The 15,504-nt window shown below is 44.0% G+C and overlaps 1 protein-coding gene across 2 annotated transcripts in view; it reads left to right on the top strand.

Moving 5' to 3' along the window:
• The first annotated feature begins 5,730 nt into the window (after positions 1–5,730).
• Positions 5,731–15,504, top strand: part of COG6 (component of oligomeric golgi complex 6) — a 54,114-nt gene continuing 44,340 nt past the window's right edge. For both annotated transcript variants that reach the window (XM_048499663.1, XM_048499654.1), the window contains exons 1-3: positions 5,731–5,942; positions 12,309–12,452; positions 14,655–14,726. In XM_048499663.1, the coding sequence (XP_048355620.1) occupies positions 5,763–5,942; positions 12,309–12,452; positions 14,655–14,726 (396 nt within the window). In that variant the 5' untranslated portion in view covers positions 5,731–5,762. The remainder of the gene's footprint in view (positions 5,943–12,308; positions 12,453–14,654; positions 14,727–15,504) is intronic.

The raw sequence follows: 15,504 nt of genomic DNA, 5'->3' as shown, positions 1-15,504 counted from the left end.
CAGTATTTTAGTTAATATTAGTTCATCTTTATTAATTTGATTAAGAAGTTTACAAGATTAGAAACGCAGATCCACTTAGCCCTTATTTCTGATATAATTATAATTGTATTAAGGTTATGTTGTCTGTTGATTTACTTTTTTGTTCTTTCAGTCTTTTTTTGGTAAATTTTGTCAGTAAAGCATAAAAATATTTTTTAGAAGAAGAAGAAGAGTTTGGATTTATATCCCCTCCTTTCTCTCCTGCAGGAGACTCAAAGGGGCTGACAATCTCCTTGCCCTTCCCCCCTCACAACAAATACCCTGTGAGGTAGGTGGGGCTGAGAGAGCTCCGAGAAGCTGTGACTAGCCCAAGGTCACCCAGCTGGCGTCTGTGGGAGTGTACAGGCTAATCTGAATTCCCCAGATAAGCCTCCACAGCTCAGGCGGCAGAGCTGGGAATCAAACCCAATTCCTCCAGATTAAAATTAGAAGTTTGGCAGGTATGAAGTGGCTCAAAATCTGGAAGTGTTACTGTTTCAGGTGAGGTTCTGTCATACTGAAAAGCCATTTTTCAAGTTATATTCCAGGCAGGCTACATTGGAGAAGATCAATGAGCTGTTTTAATGTCTGCTTCTAGTAAATTAGATAGATGTGTGTTTTATTTTATTAGATTTGATACTCTGCCCTCCCTAGGCTGGGCTCAGGGCAGCTTACATACTTAATTCTAAAACAATAATCATAAAACAGTTTCCAAATAAAAACATAAATGATTAAAACATTAAAAACATTAATAGATGATGACTGAAAAATATCAAAGGACTCCCGGATATCAAGGGATGCCCCCATTATATCAGGGTGGTAAAAAAGAGAGTGTACAAGACTCAGAGGGCCAGAGTGATGTAACAGACCCATGGCAGCTTCAGCCATAAGCCTGGTGGAACATTTTGGTCTTACAGGTCTTGTGGAATTAAGATCCTGCAGGCCCCTGACGTCCACTGGTAGATTTTCACCAGATAGGAGCCAGGGCTGAAAATGCCCTGGCTCTACTTGACGCCACCTGAATTTCTTTAGGGCCAGGGACCACCAAGAGGTTGCCACAGGTGGAATGCAGGGCCCTCCATGGGCAATATAAGGAGATGTGTCCTGAAGATATGAAGGCCTCTTAGGACCCAGCCAGCACCCGGGGGCTCCCTCTGTGCCAGGGCTGCACTCGCCGACTTCAAGCCCACAAGGCATAGTGCTCCCATGCCTGCCGCAGGCCTGCTGGCTGTCACGGTTGCTGCCGTCACTGCCAGATTGATCTTTGGCCTGTCTGTCGGTCTCTTCCCAGCCCCAAAGAGTGTGTGGTGGGCTGACCTACCCACGCCAGTGTCTTTTTAAAGTTGATCTAAGGAGCTGGGATCTAAAAGAGCTGCTGCCATGTGGGGGGCAATTCTCCACCCCCGATGTGACTAGATGGCCTCCATCCGGGACATGTGACCCCCCACATGTTCCCATGGGTGGTACGCCCCTGCAAAGGAGTTATTCACAGTGCTGACTGCTTGACTCATGTGTCAGTCAGGAAGTCATATCTATCCTTCCCATGCCCCTCCACCACACTGCCAAATCAGAGAATCCCCATGGTTTCAAAAAGCTCTCAAAGTGCAACTTTTCCTCACCCTTCACAGGGAAAGTACAGGATGCACCTCACTTTCTGTGAGTTTTCTAGCTCCTCCCTGCCATCCCCCACAGTTTCTCTCACTCTTCCATCCACCACTTCAGAAGGATCTGAAGTTTTCACCTCTGATGCTGAGGGTCTATCCTGAAACCGACGTAAAATGTATATGATCTAGTGCAGCGGTTCCCAATCCTTTTTCATGTGCGTTCTCCTTGGCAACCTGTTTCCCTAAAATTGTACCCCCATATTAGCAAACCCATTACATAATTGTAATGTACTCCAAGACAGTCTGAGAACCACTGATCTAGTGAATTACCACGAGTCCAAAGATGCTCCCCAAAAAGGAAAGAACAAGGAAGCGGGGGTGGGGGGCAGGCAACATGGCAGCTCAGCTTGACTAGGGACACTTTGCAGCAGGAGAATCCCTATGTAAGCAATCAATCACAGGAAAAACCCTGTGTGCAGCAAACAGCAGTGGGATAAATAGTGCATGCATGAATGCCCATCGTTTAAAAGTGCAAAAGGGCATTTTTAAAAGCACTGAACACATGTTTGATAACGTCAGTATGCAAAGCAGTGGAAAGGTCAAGAAGAAAAAGCAAACAGCATTAATTTGGGAGGGTGTCCGTGCATCCTTTGAAGATGGTGAAGATGAGGATACAGGAGAAAGAAGAAGAAGAAGAAGAAGAGTTTGGATTTATATCCCCCCTTTCTCTCCTGCAGGAGACTCAAAGGGGCTGACAATCTCCTTGCCCTTCCCCCCTCACAACAAACACCCTGTGAGGTAGGTGGGGCTGAGAGAGCTCCGAGAAGCTGTGACTAGCCCAAGGTCACCCAGCTGGCGTGTGTGGGAGTGCACAGGCTAATCTGAATTCTTCAGATAAGCCTCCACAGCTCGGGCGGCAGAGCTGGGAATCAAACCCGGTTCCTCCAGATTAGATACATAAGCTCTTAACCTCCTACGCCACTGCTGCTCTGTTATTTGCATGTATGTACATATGCACCCTGTATTAGCTTACTGAAGGTATTTGTACCCAAAGATTAATCTGTGAACAAATATCAGATTAATGAACACTGGTCAATAATAGTTGGGCATCTGCTATTTAAGAAAGAGAAATTATAGTTGTGTGGTGTGTGAGAGTTATGAGCTTTCGACATATGGCAGTCCTCCAAAACTGCTATCATTGACTGCTTATGACTTGCAAACTGAAGGCCTCTTATGGTTTAGAATGTTTATAAAGGCATTAGTTGGAAATAGCTATCCTACTTTCGTATTCAATCACGTACATTAAAGGATTATACTTCTCTGTAGAATGCACAGAAATTGCCAAGAGGTGAACAATCGGAGAATTGATTGGATATGAAATCTTTAAAACTCATTACTAAAAAGGAGAAGAATTTACTATCGTACTTTGGAATACGCTGGTAAGTGTAAGCTTCTGGCAAGCCTCTTTGAACTTAGTTGGATTTTCTTTTGAGCTCACAAGACTGTGCGGCGTATGGAAGAAACTCATGAAAAATGTCTTCTTGGGCTTCATCATGCACATCATGGCATATCCTGGTAAAAATGACTGTTTGAAGTCTGTGTACAAATTATAAACTTTTAAAAAAATAAAGTTTTAAGGGAGCTGATTACTCTGTGCCCTTACCCTTATTAAAAAGACAGATACACCCAGCAACAACAATCTCAAACCCAAATTAAGTGTAGTAATAAGAATGCATCATTGTTTTAACAGTAGTCTAGTGTAGTGTTGGATGTGACCTGGGTTCAAATGCTCTTTCTGCCATGGAAGCTCACTGGGAGGCCTTGGGCCAGTCACACACTCTCAGCCTCACCCACTTCACAGGGTTGTTGTTGTGATTACAAAATGGAGAATGGGAGAACGATGTAAGATGCTTTAGGCCCTACTTGGGAGAAAGGCAGAATGTAAATGAAGTAAATAAATAAATACTGTTAGTGACACAGAAAGACAATGTAGTATAGTAGCTGGAAATGCCAGACTAGGCCTAGGTTTAAATCTTCCTCTGCTGTGAAGCTCATGGGGTGATCTTGAGTCCTCACATTAATAATAACAGAATTGGAAGGGGGGACATGTGCTTCAGTGGCGTAGGATCTTGAGTCCTCACATTAATAATAACAGAATTGGAAGGGGGGACATGTGCAGCAGTGGCGTAGGAGGTTAAGAGCTTGTGTATCTAATCTGGAGGAACCGGGTTTGATTCCCAGCTCTGCCGCCTGAGCTGTGGAGGCTTATCTGGGGAATTCAGATTAGCCTGTGCACTCCCACACACGCCAGCTGGGTGACCTTGGGCTAGTCACAGTTCTTCTGAGCTCTCTCAGCCCCACCTACCTCACAGGGTTTGTTGTGAGGGGGGAAGGGCAAGGAGATTGTAAGCCCCTTTGAGTCTCCTGCAGGAGAGAAAGGGAGGATATAAATCCAAACTCTCTTCTTCTTCTTCTCTGAGCAACTTGGAGGAAAGTAGGATGGATGAGCCATTACGGGACTGGTAAAAATCCCATTTGGATAATGGCTTGATAACCTCCCCACTGGGGCCGCCCACCACAATCCCATGACATGGGTGGCTGCTGCCATAAGCAAGCTCCATATGAGGTGGATGTGAGCCGACACTTCCTTCCTTATTCCTTGACCTATGTTGCTCTTTAAATTCCATGTATTTTGAGGGAAAGTGAACTAAGAGAAACAATAATTGCCACTATCAAATCTTTACACAGGGTCTGGTAATAATGAAACCAGGGACATCTGGTTTCTCATTGACACTGGCTTGTCTTGCAAAAGGAGACGAAAGATGCCTTATCTAGAAGTAACGGTCATGTGTTGTAAATTAGAGACTAGCCTATGAATTGGATGATCTCTTTCAGCTCACCTTTTAATATGTGGTCAATAATACTGGCCTGCCTACTCTGCAGGGGTATTTAAATATGATAACAATAATGCATGTGTGTTTTGAACAGTCAGGCTTGCCAGCTCCTAGATGGGAAATTCTTGGAGATCTTGGCATAGACCAGGGGTCTGCAACCTGCGGCTCTCCAGATGTTCATGGACTACAATTCCCATCAGCCCCTGCCAGCATGGCCAATTGGCTATGCTGGCAGGGGCTGATGGGAATTGTAGTCCATGAACATCTGGAGAGCCGCAGGTTGCAGACCCCTGGCATAGACCCTCGGGAAGACATAATTTAGATAGGTCAGTGGGGTGTATAATGCTATAGAATCCACCCTCCAAAGGAGGCGGGGAACTGATTTCTGTAGTCTGGGGATCCGTTGTAATTCCAGGAGACATCCAGGCCGCACTTGGATGTTGGCGGCAGCACTACCCAGGCTTCCCAACTTTGGCTCGAAGAAATTCCTGGAGATATAGTGGACAAGCCTGGAGTGAGCAGGGTTTGGACCTCTGTTGGGCATAATGCCATAGAATCCACCCTCCATTTCCCCCCAGACAAACTGATTTCTGCCGTCTGGAGATCCACTGTAATTCTGGAAGCTCTCCAGGGCCCACCTGAAGGTGGCAACCATATATCTTGTCAGCTGTCACATAATCCTATTGCTGTTGTTATTGCTAGCACCCAATGTTGTTGTTCTGCTGTGGAGAGAAGTCCATACTTGGCCGACGGTTCATAAAACTGCAACGTCTCTTTTTGTTTCCACCATATTCCTGTTCAAACTCCTTCTGCACACGCAAAATAATGCGTTTTCAAACCACTTTCACAACTGTTTGCAAGTGGATTTTGCTATTCCGCACAGCTTCAAAGAGCACTGAAAGCAGTTTGAAAGTGCATTATTCTGCATGTGCGGAATGAGCCCCAGTGTGGTGTAATGGTGAAAGAACTGGGTTTGATTCGCCGCCACTCCACATGAAACTGCTGGGTGACTTTGAGCCGGTCACAGTTCTCTCATCCAGGTCATAGACTCACACATAATAAGAATTCTGCAGGATTGCACGGCGCTTTGTGTCATTTTCGTTGCTTCCAATGCATGATGTGGATTCTGCTTTCCAAATGCAGGTCGGGAGGGCGGAACCACAGTCACCCAGCGGCATGGAGGCCGGACCGGTGCCACCGCGCTCCTTGCTCGGGTGGCGACGCCAACTCAGAGCAACGGGAGAAAATGGCGGCGGCGGTGGCGGCGCCGGAAGAGCAGCCGCGCGAGCCCGCCGGGGCAGGGGCTGTTGCCTCCGCTTCTGCAATGGGCTTCCCCTCCACACAGGGTCCAGCCGGCACGTCGGGATCCAACCCGCTTTCGCGCAAGCTCCGCAAAGTGCTGGAGACGCGGTTGGAGGCGGACAAGGTGAGCGAGCCGGGCGTGCTGTTGCTGCCCACTCCTTGCCTCTGCAAGCGAAGGCGCCGGTGCCGCCCCCTGTCTCTTCCTGGGATGGGGACGGGGTAGCCTTGAGCCGGTTCTGTCACCCAGCGCAACTTCCACTCAGCTTCCTCTTTTCCTGTCTCGGCAGGGAAAGCTGTTTGCTTCTGCAAGCTGGTGATAGTTTTCTGTGCCCCACTCCCAGTCTGAGGTCTTCTCATGCATTTCTCAGGCAATCATCATGCGCTAATAACAATAATCTGCGAGGCATGTATTTCTCAGGCATGCATATACCACCACCACCAATTTGCGAAGCGTGCATTTCTCTGGCATTCACGCACTAACAACAACAATAATCTGCGAGGTATGTGACTCATTGGAAAGCCTTGTGCATGCCTTAGCCCCAGCCTTGACATTTGGACGCCTACATAGTTTAACAGTGCTCCTTGACCAGTAGAGATACTAACTCGCTTATATGGCCCCTTCCGCACACGCAAAATAATGCATTTTCAAACCACTTTCACAACTGTTTGCAAGTGGATTTTGCTATTCCGCACAGCTTCAAAGAGCACTGAAAGCAGTTTGAAAGTGCATTATTCTGCATGTGCGGAATGAGCCATAATAGCTAGGGAATGGTCCCTGTATATTTTTGCAGTCTGGAGATCAATTGTAATTCTGAGAAATCTCCAGGGCCCACCTGGAGTTGGCAATCATATATCTTGTCAGACATTACGTAGTACTTTTACATTTTACATTATTACATTTATTACATTTTACATTATTACATTTCACCCTGTGCTTCCTGTGTTATTTGGCCCGTTGACCCAGCTGTGTGGCTGAGTTTTTTTTAGCATCCCTAGTATGGGGCAACTCATGACTAGGAGAAAGTTGTCTTGCCTCATTGGTAGAGACTTAATGGGTGAAAATGAGCATCTGCAGCTTTTCTTGGTATGGAGGAAAATAACATTTTAAGTCTGTAGACCCAAGGCAGAGGATGAATGAAGTAAATCAAGTTCCCCTGTGAGTTACATTCTGTTAAACTCTTTCAAAAGGACTGGACTTCTTTCTCTATGCCTGTTGACAATCCTGCCATCTGAAGAGATTGGCTGTACTCCATAGAAACTTATGCTGAAAGTTGTTAGTCTTTAAGATGCCTTCAGACTCTTGTATTTTTGCTGCAATGGAATAATGCAACTATTCCTCTGGAATTACTTCCTGCATTTCATGAACCCTTGATTCCTGCTGGGTGTGTGGTATTTTTTCTTATACGCCTACATAAAGTAACAACATAGTGAGGGTCTACTAAAGAAATTATCTGCAGTCTACGAAATCTTAAAGTGGAATAAAATTTTGTTAATCTTTAGGATGCCACAACAAGGTCCCTCTTTGTCTCAGTCCTTGAACTATTGACTCTCATACAGTCGCACTGACTTTTGTATTCACTGCCTGAATTCTCCTTTCCCTCTGGGGCTTTTCTTGTTCTTTCTTGGCTTTGTATTAATGTGCTTGGCAAATAGCTTATCCTGTACTGGCTTCTGAAGCAAGCAGGTACCCATATTTGATCTCACCAGCACTGTGGTCACTTTTTAATTTTATGTAATTGCACTTCCCCCCTGCATTTCTTTCATTTTGTGGCTTTTTGATCCTTCTGGGTTTTTTTTCTCCCTAACCTTACATGTGTGAGTCCACTACATGCATCTGGTGGGAGTCCACTACATGCATCTGACAAAGCTGGCTCTAGAATGCCAGAATAAAATTCATTATTTACATGGCTACATGACTTCTGGTTACTTAATCTCACAGTGGATCCTGTTATACCCATTAACAAAGAACTGCAACTCCAAAAGGGGTATATTTGAACATCCCATTCATACATTGCAGACTTCAGTGTTGTACACTCTCTTGTCCAGATACTGCAAAATCTAATATTTAGGTAACACATTCATTAGACAGTTATAATAATGGCTATTAATCACATCAAATAATGAAGTTGCTGAACTGGGCATATTAATTAATTGAAGGGGCAGTTCCTATAGGGTGTAATTATTCTGAGGACTTTTGTGGAATACAGATCTGTTGCGATCTTGTTGAATCTGTTTGAGTTGACTTGAATTTTAGAAATTGTTAAAATCCACGCTGATATTATAGTTGACTCTGATGTCCACAGAGTGGACTGTGGAAATTGGGGATCTGATGCTTCTTGTAACCTTATCTGAAGGAGGCATTAATTTTTTCTTTCCACTGGGTTACTTTTCCTCCTGGCAGATTTAACGTGACAGGATAAATAAGGACCAAATGAAGAAGAGGCAGATATTAAATTCCATAAATGCTGTCTGTGTTTTCAGTTCGTGCAACCTAAGAATTATCGACATGAGAGGTCTTTGGCAGAGATCTCTGGGTGCATTAATTGTGTCTGCAGCTCTCAGTTTAACTCAGTATAATGCAGTTCGTTGCTTTGTGTCACTACAGGACCACAAATGTATGGAGCGGTTCTAAATGGCTAATCTGACTATTATTATTCTTGGGGAGGGTTTTGTTTAGAAAATATGTTGTACCACCTGGTCAGAACTAGGGTCAGTTCACAGTTGAAGCAATAAAGCAAAGCATGACAATAAAACCGTGTCAATAAAAAGCAATCATTGAAACAAGCAAAGTCATAAACTAAATTAAGACCAAGTCAATAAAAATGTCAATGAAATACACCATAGAAGCAAACCAGGTCATGAAGAACTTAAACATGACAATGCCTTGTCCAAAATTGTAGGCAATATCTTTGTTCAATTATTTTTTTCTCTAGGATTGTTGCAAACACTCTTTGGGAGAAAAAAAAAAGAACCTGGTGGTTAAATATGTTGTCAAAAATCATGATTTTATTGAACCAGAGCATATTCTTGTGTTATAGGAGTTTTTAAGGCATACAAAGCTATTGCTGAGACTTAGGCCCCTTCCGCACACGCAAAATAATGCGTTTTCAAACCACTTTCACAACTGTTTGCAAGTGGATTTTGCCATTCCGCACATCTTCAAAGAGCACTGAAAGCAGTTTGAAAGTGCATTATTCTGCATGTGCGGAATGAGCCAAAGTATTCAGAATAAAACAAAGCAAAATTATTGAAAGGTTTTTTTTGTTCTCTTTTTTGTTTTTGTTTGGCTTTTTTTCTGTTCAGAACAAAACAAATTATTAAAACATGTTTCTTCCGTGAATCTCTTTGCAAGAGGAAGAGTACTGTAGAGGTCTCACAAGTCAAATATGTCTTGCCTGTTTCTTCACATACCCTGTTTCTCTGAAAATAAGACATCCCCTGAAAATAAAACATACCAGAGTTTTTGCTGAAGTGCTAGATATAAGGCATCCCCCGAAAGTAAAACATACCAGTAGCAAAGTTTTTGTTTGGAAGCATGTGTCCCCCCTTCCTGCCTCACCTGGCCCCACCCCAACAGACTGGTTTGTGATGACAACTAGTGTACAGTATATAATAAATGTTCTTTTTTTTTTGTTCAACAATAAATGTGAATTCTTCTTCATGGAAAAATAAGACATCCCCTGAAAATAAGACGTAGCGCATCTTTGAGAGCAAAAATTAATATAAGACACTGTCTTGTTTTCGGAGAAACAGGGCACAACTACAACTGAACTGCTTTATAACACCCACTTAAATCCCCCAGAACTGGCTGGATGCCGCAGATAGGGATGGGTTGTTGGAACATTGCTAAATGCATGTAACTTGAAAGGCCCCAGAATAGTTCCGTGCTAGTGAGATTTTAGTCTGTTCTTGCAAGTGATTGAATTGGTGTTTGCTTGTTTTTAATCACTCATGTTTAGCACGATCTATGTCAGATTATGTTTGTATTTAATTATGTTTGTTCTATTTTGTAAGACAAATTAACTTCTGTTTGATTTAACTTGTAAAAGTTAAAAGCTAGGTAACATAATTTTGTCTGCATTAAACCCAGAGGAATCTTGGATTACAGCAATGAACAAGGTCAGGGCTGGCAGTTACCCAGTACATCTATCAGTCAGACCAGACAAGAGAAAGAGACTTTACTATGGCCCATTGTCTATTCAAGTCTTTGAATGCAGTTCTGTTGGTTCTTTGTGTTAAGACAGTCCAATCAAATGTTCAGTATTTGCCTAATTATGAATCAGCCAGTTAAAATCTATCACTGTTATAATGCAGGAGGAGGGGCAATAAGGGATATTATAAAGTAATTTTCTTTGTTTTACTCTCTGGTCATGTGTGTGTTTCCCCCAAGCTTTCCGCTTGCCAATAGAAAGTTTGACTACGTTTAGACCAGTCATTTGGATGGAGATTTTTTATTTCCAACAATCTCATGTAGTTCATTAGAATATTTTTTTTGTGATAAGTTGTAAGGTTTTACACTGAAGTGTGACGGGATCTGAAAATGCCTGCCTCCTTTGGTGTGTGTGTGTTTTTTAAGTTAAATTTGTGTACGTCGTATCAGTATTATTCTCCGTAACGGTATGTCATGCATAGACCTGGGTTCCTCAATCTTTTTGAGTCTGCAGGCACTTTTGGAATTTTGACAGAGTCTGGTGGACACAGTGAAAAAATGGCTGCCGCAGGAGGCGGAGTCAGTCACAAAATGGCTGCTGCAGCATACCTTCAATTACAAAGTGAAGATCCCTGGGCTGTATTGCAGCTGCCGCCGAAGCCTTGTTTTTAAAAAGTCTGCACAGCCAATAAAATCACCTATGGTTAATCAGAAGCCTTGATGGGGAAAAAGTCCTTCTGGCCACATCCACTTTCTAAAAATGCTCAGGCAATGTTTATTTACATCGTTTTCCAGTCTCAGACCCAAACAACATTTGACTGCAGCTATGGGATGCAATTTTAGAGGAAAATTTGGGCATTTAAAATTGCTAAGAGGACCTGATCCTGATCTATATCAGCATAAGCATAAGCATTTTATTGTCATTGTGCACGCACAACGAAATTTACAGCAGCATTCCTCGATGCACACAATTTCAGACTCATACAATTTCAGACTCATGCAATTTCAGACTCATACATCATCATCCTCCACCCATCCCTACATAGCCCCAAATACATCAATATGAAGCAGCGGAGTTTAGCATAGCCACAGCTCTAGAGTAGAAGCTGTCTCTAAGCCTCTTTGTCCTAGTTCTGAGGGCCCTGTATCGTCTGCCAGATGGTAGCAGTTTAAAAAGAGAGTGTGCTGGATGAGACGGGTCCCTTAGAATATTTTGGGCTTTATTTAGACTTCGGGCATTATAGATTTCTTCCAAGGAGGGGAGAGGGCAGCCGATAATCCTTTGTGCAGTATTGATCACCCTTTGGAGCGCTCTTTCAGGTGCTCTTTCTGTCTCCCCCCCCCTCCCCAAATGCCAGTGCCTTTTCAGAAGCCAAAAACATGAAATTGTGAGGGGAACAAGATCATCTATTGCTGCCACAGTTTTTAAATGGCCACATTTGGCAGTTTTAAAATGACTAAGGTGTCCTCTAAAATGGCTTGGGCAGCCACAGATTGGAGCTATGTATGCTCTATCACAGTGGTGGCGAACCTATGGCACTCCAGATGTTCATGGACTACAATTCCCATCAGCCCCTGCCAACATGGCCTCATCTCTGCCCAATTGGCCATGCTGGCAGGGGCTGATGGGAATTGTAGTCCATGAACATCTGGCGTGTCATAGGTTCGCCACCACTGCTCTATCATGTAGTTTGGCTCTTACAGCCCAATCCGGTAAGGGTGGGGTGGGGGGGAGAGTGAAACAGGTGTGATGTAGTGTGTATATTTCTTGAAGAGAATTATGCAACTGTTGGATCATGTGTTTTACATTGCTTGGTTTGAGATTGAATAAAGAGACTTGGAACTTGGAGGCATATTGAGTAGACATAACAACAGGCTTCGGGTGCAGCACAGTCTCATGTTGACATATTTGCCACCTCCACTGGCATAAGGGCTCCAAGCAATGGGTGTGCCACAGAGCTACACTGGTGTCCAAGTGGATGCTGGTGCAGCACAATGAGTCAGGGCGTTTTCAGGGGTGGAGCCAACAGTAGAGCCGGGAATACCACGGCATGATTAACTCCACTCTGTCCTTTGGCGGGCTTTCCAAGGGGATGGGATTGTGGGGTGGGGGTAGCTGCCTCCTTGCGCCAACTGGAAGTTCTTGTCCACAGCCACCAGAGCCTTGTGGATTGGACTGCCTGTCAACCTAGTCCCACTGCATTGTTTATTGGAAGTATTTGTTGTAGGGCTGAATTGCTTTTCATACTTTATAGTCCACCTTGAGTCTCAGTGATGAAAGTAGACTACAAATGAAGTTAATAATAATATGGTCTTTATGGATTTGGTTTCTTTTTACAGGAAATGTTAGAAGCTCTCAAGGCTCTTTCAGTGTTTTTTGTAGAAAACAGTTTGCGTACCAGAAGAAATCTGCGTGGGGATATTGAACATCGCAGCTTAGCCATAAATGAAGAATTTGTCAGGATTTTCAAACAAGTGAAGGAGGTATGCTCTCTAATTAATTAGCACTACCTGTCCAGTGCAAAGTTGTTCTTAAAACAAACCACGGATGACAAGGCAAATTAGTTTTGTATTGACTATGATTGAGCTTTGTGTATTTTGTCTTGTGATATTATAATTATATATTTTTTTCCTATCATGTGAAATATTGTCACAGGAGACTGATGCTTTCAGAACCTGGGCAGGTAGAATAACGCATATTGTCTCTCAAACAAAACAACACATTACAAATGGTAAATTTAAATTAAAAGACAAATGGTATACTTACCTATGCTTAGGAAGGGAAGTTTGCCTAGTTTTGGACACAGCTGATCTGGCTACACTCATCAACGCTATTGTAACGTCAAGCGTTATTGTAACGATTGTATGTGTAAAGGGCCGTCCAGTCACAGATGATTTATGGCAATTCAGTAGGGTTTTCAAGGCAGGAAAATAATAGAGGTGGTTTGCCATTGCCTTCCTCTGCATAGCAATCTGGTATGCATTGGTGGTCTCCCATCCAAGTATTAACCAGGGCTGACCCTACTTAGCTTCAGAAATCTGATGAGATCAGGCTAACATGAGCTATTCTGGTCAGGGCAAAGATATGATAAGAAAATGCTAATGACTGAATCCAGTCCTTCCATGAATGAAGTGGGTTTTCTGCACTTGCTGTGGAAATGAAATAGAGGTTAAAACATGTACCACCGTTATCCTGTAATGAGAATAAGATTCCATAAGTCTACCTGTATCTTATCACTTGATTCTAGGGTTATTTGCAGGGACGGATTTGACTGCTAGCCAGAGGTGTAGCAGAAGGAAATTGTGCTTGGGCAATGGCGCTCGATTTTGTGGCCCCTCCTGCCAGTGCCATCCCTTTCCCCCTCAACGACCCAGCTCAGATGAGTTGAGTTGGCACGGGGAGGCGTGGGCGGGAGCTCAAAATCGCCCCCCGCCGCAGCACACCCCTCCTCCCCCATGCCAATGCAACTTGGAGGAGCCAAATTGGTGCAGGGGAGATGGGATGTGGGGGGTGATTTTACACGACCCACGGGTGCCATCCCTTCCTTCCCTGCACCGACTTGGACTAGCTGAGTTGGCACGGGGAGGTGTGGCCCCCCGCAAAATCGGCCCCTACACAGCACACCCTTCTTCCCCTGCACCGACCTGGCTCATCCGAGCCGAGTCGGCACGGGGGAGGAGGGGTGTGGGGGGCGATTTTGGACTCCCCCGGTGAAAGGATGGCATGTGCCCGGGGATATGTGGCCCCACATGTCCCCATGGGCGCTTTGCCCCCTGCTGCTAGCACAGTATTCTTCTGAACTCATGTGACCATCCCTGGACAGGGAATTCACGACAAGTTAATTGCTTTATCAGCTGTCAGGTTTTTTCTTCTCCATACATGGAACTGAGAAGAAGCTGGAGGGAATGTGGAGGAAGTATCCTGATCATAGCTATCATTATTCCAGATGTTGAAAAGCAAGACAGATGCCTGCTGAAGCAACAGTTAACTATCCCATCAGTATTCCTAAAGATGTAACTATTTTAGTTACATACCATAGTAAGGTGACCAGATTTTCACTTTTGGCAATCGAGGGATGCGCACAAGACCACTCGCGCTAGCCGCATGGAGCATAATAACTGCCTTTTGCAACCGCCTTTGGTTTCCCGCCTCCCCTGTCACAGTGCCTCCCGCGCTGCCGCACTGCCTTCTGGGGCGCTTCCCTGTTTCCCACCCTGTCACAGGGCGGGAAACCGGGGAGCGCTGCAAAAGGCAGTGCGCTCCTGCGGCTGCATGCACGCTCCTGTGGCTGCATGCGCGCTCCTGCGCTGCCACACTGCCTAATCGGGAGAATTAAAAAACCCCATTGCCCAAAATTGCCCAACCCCATTGCCCAAAATTTGGACACATTGCCCAAAAGTGTGACTGTCCCGCCAAAAGCGGGACGGCTGGTCACCTTATACCATAGTGAAACATGGATGCTTAAACTCTCTGTGTATGCTCAGACAGTTTTTTGAGTTGACAGTGGGTGTAATTGATAATGTCTGATAACTTTTGGGGCGTAGTCTGTGTTTCAGACTATTTCATGAGATAGTTCTGGTGTTTCAGAAGACGAAGCAGGAGGATGGTGCAGAATAGTTGACTGTTTGTAAGCAAGAATTTTAGGCCACTAAGACTTCTGTACATTTTTTTCTGTACATTTTCAGGAGCTTGAAAGCATTAATGAAGATGTGCAAATTATGAGTAACTGCTGCCAGGAAATGACCAATCACTTGAAGGTACTATAAGAAAAAGGAATAGTATATTTTCTGCACCTTGAAATGTTTTTTTTCCTGTTATACAACATTTAAAATATCCTTTTGCTTCCAATATGTACAACTTAGATCTCTCATACAGAAAATGTATTAAAATTATGAAAAAAATTAATTAAAATTTAACATAGAACACCGTTCTAACATCGTTACATTTTTTGGCTTGGATTCAAGCGGTAACATTTTGATGGAAATAGATTGAAATCTGATTCTTGAAAAGATAAATGGAAGAAGGACTAGCAAGTGAACGTTTCAGATTATCAGTGGAACTACACATATAAAAAGCCAATTAGAAATCTGCCTGATGTAACTCCCAGAGGAAATTATTGTAACAGTTTCTATCACACTGCTATGAAATTAAGAAATATTTATAGAAAAGTCTTGGAGCTTTTTTTGGTAACGTAAGACGGGAGAGGAAATTTTTTTCCCTGCAAGCTGGAAACAGTTTTCTAAAAAGCTGATTGTATATGACAGTGATGGCGAACCTATGGCACGGGTGCCAGAGGTGGCACTCAGGGCCCTCTCTGTGGGCACACGCAAACAGTGCCCCCCCTCACACACATCTAGGATGGCCTGGGCTTCTGGGCTCGATTATTAGCATTAAACCTAAGACCTAGTTTTGGGGAAGCAGTGTAGGTAACCATGTTAAGCGCTGCTAAACCCCACTGATTTTCATGTGAAGAACTAAAGCGCGATCCTTTACCTGGGAGTAAGCTCGGTTGCTGGCAATGGGGCTTGCTTCTGA

This window comes from Sphaerodactylus townsendi, linkage group LG01, assembly GCF_021028975.2.
Source record: "Sphaerodactylus townsendi isolate TG3544 linkage group LG01, MPM_Stown_v2.3, whole genome shotgun sequence".
NCBI classification, from domain to species: domain Eukaryota; kingdom Metazoa; phylum Chordata; class Lepidosauria; order Squamata; family Sphaerodactylidae; genus Sphaerodactylus; species Sphaerodactylus townsendi.
The sequence above is the reverse complement of the archived record's forward strand: the minus strand, read 5'-3'. Positions and strand labels throughout refer to the sequence as shown.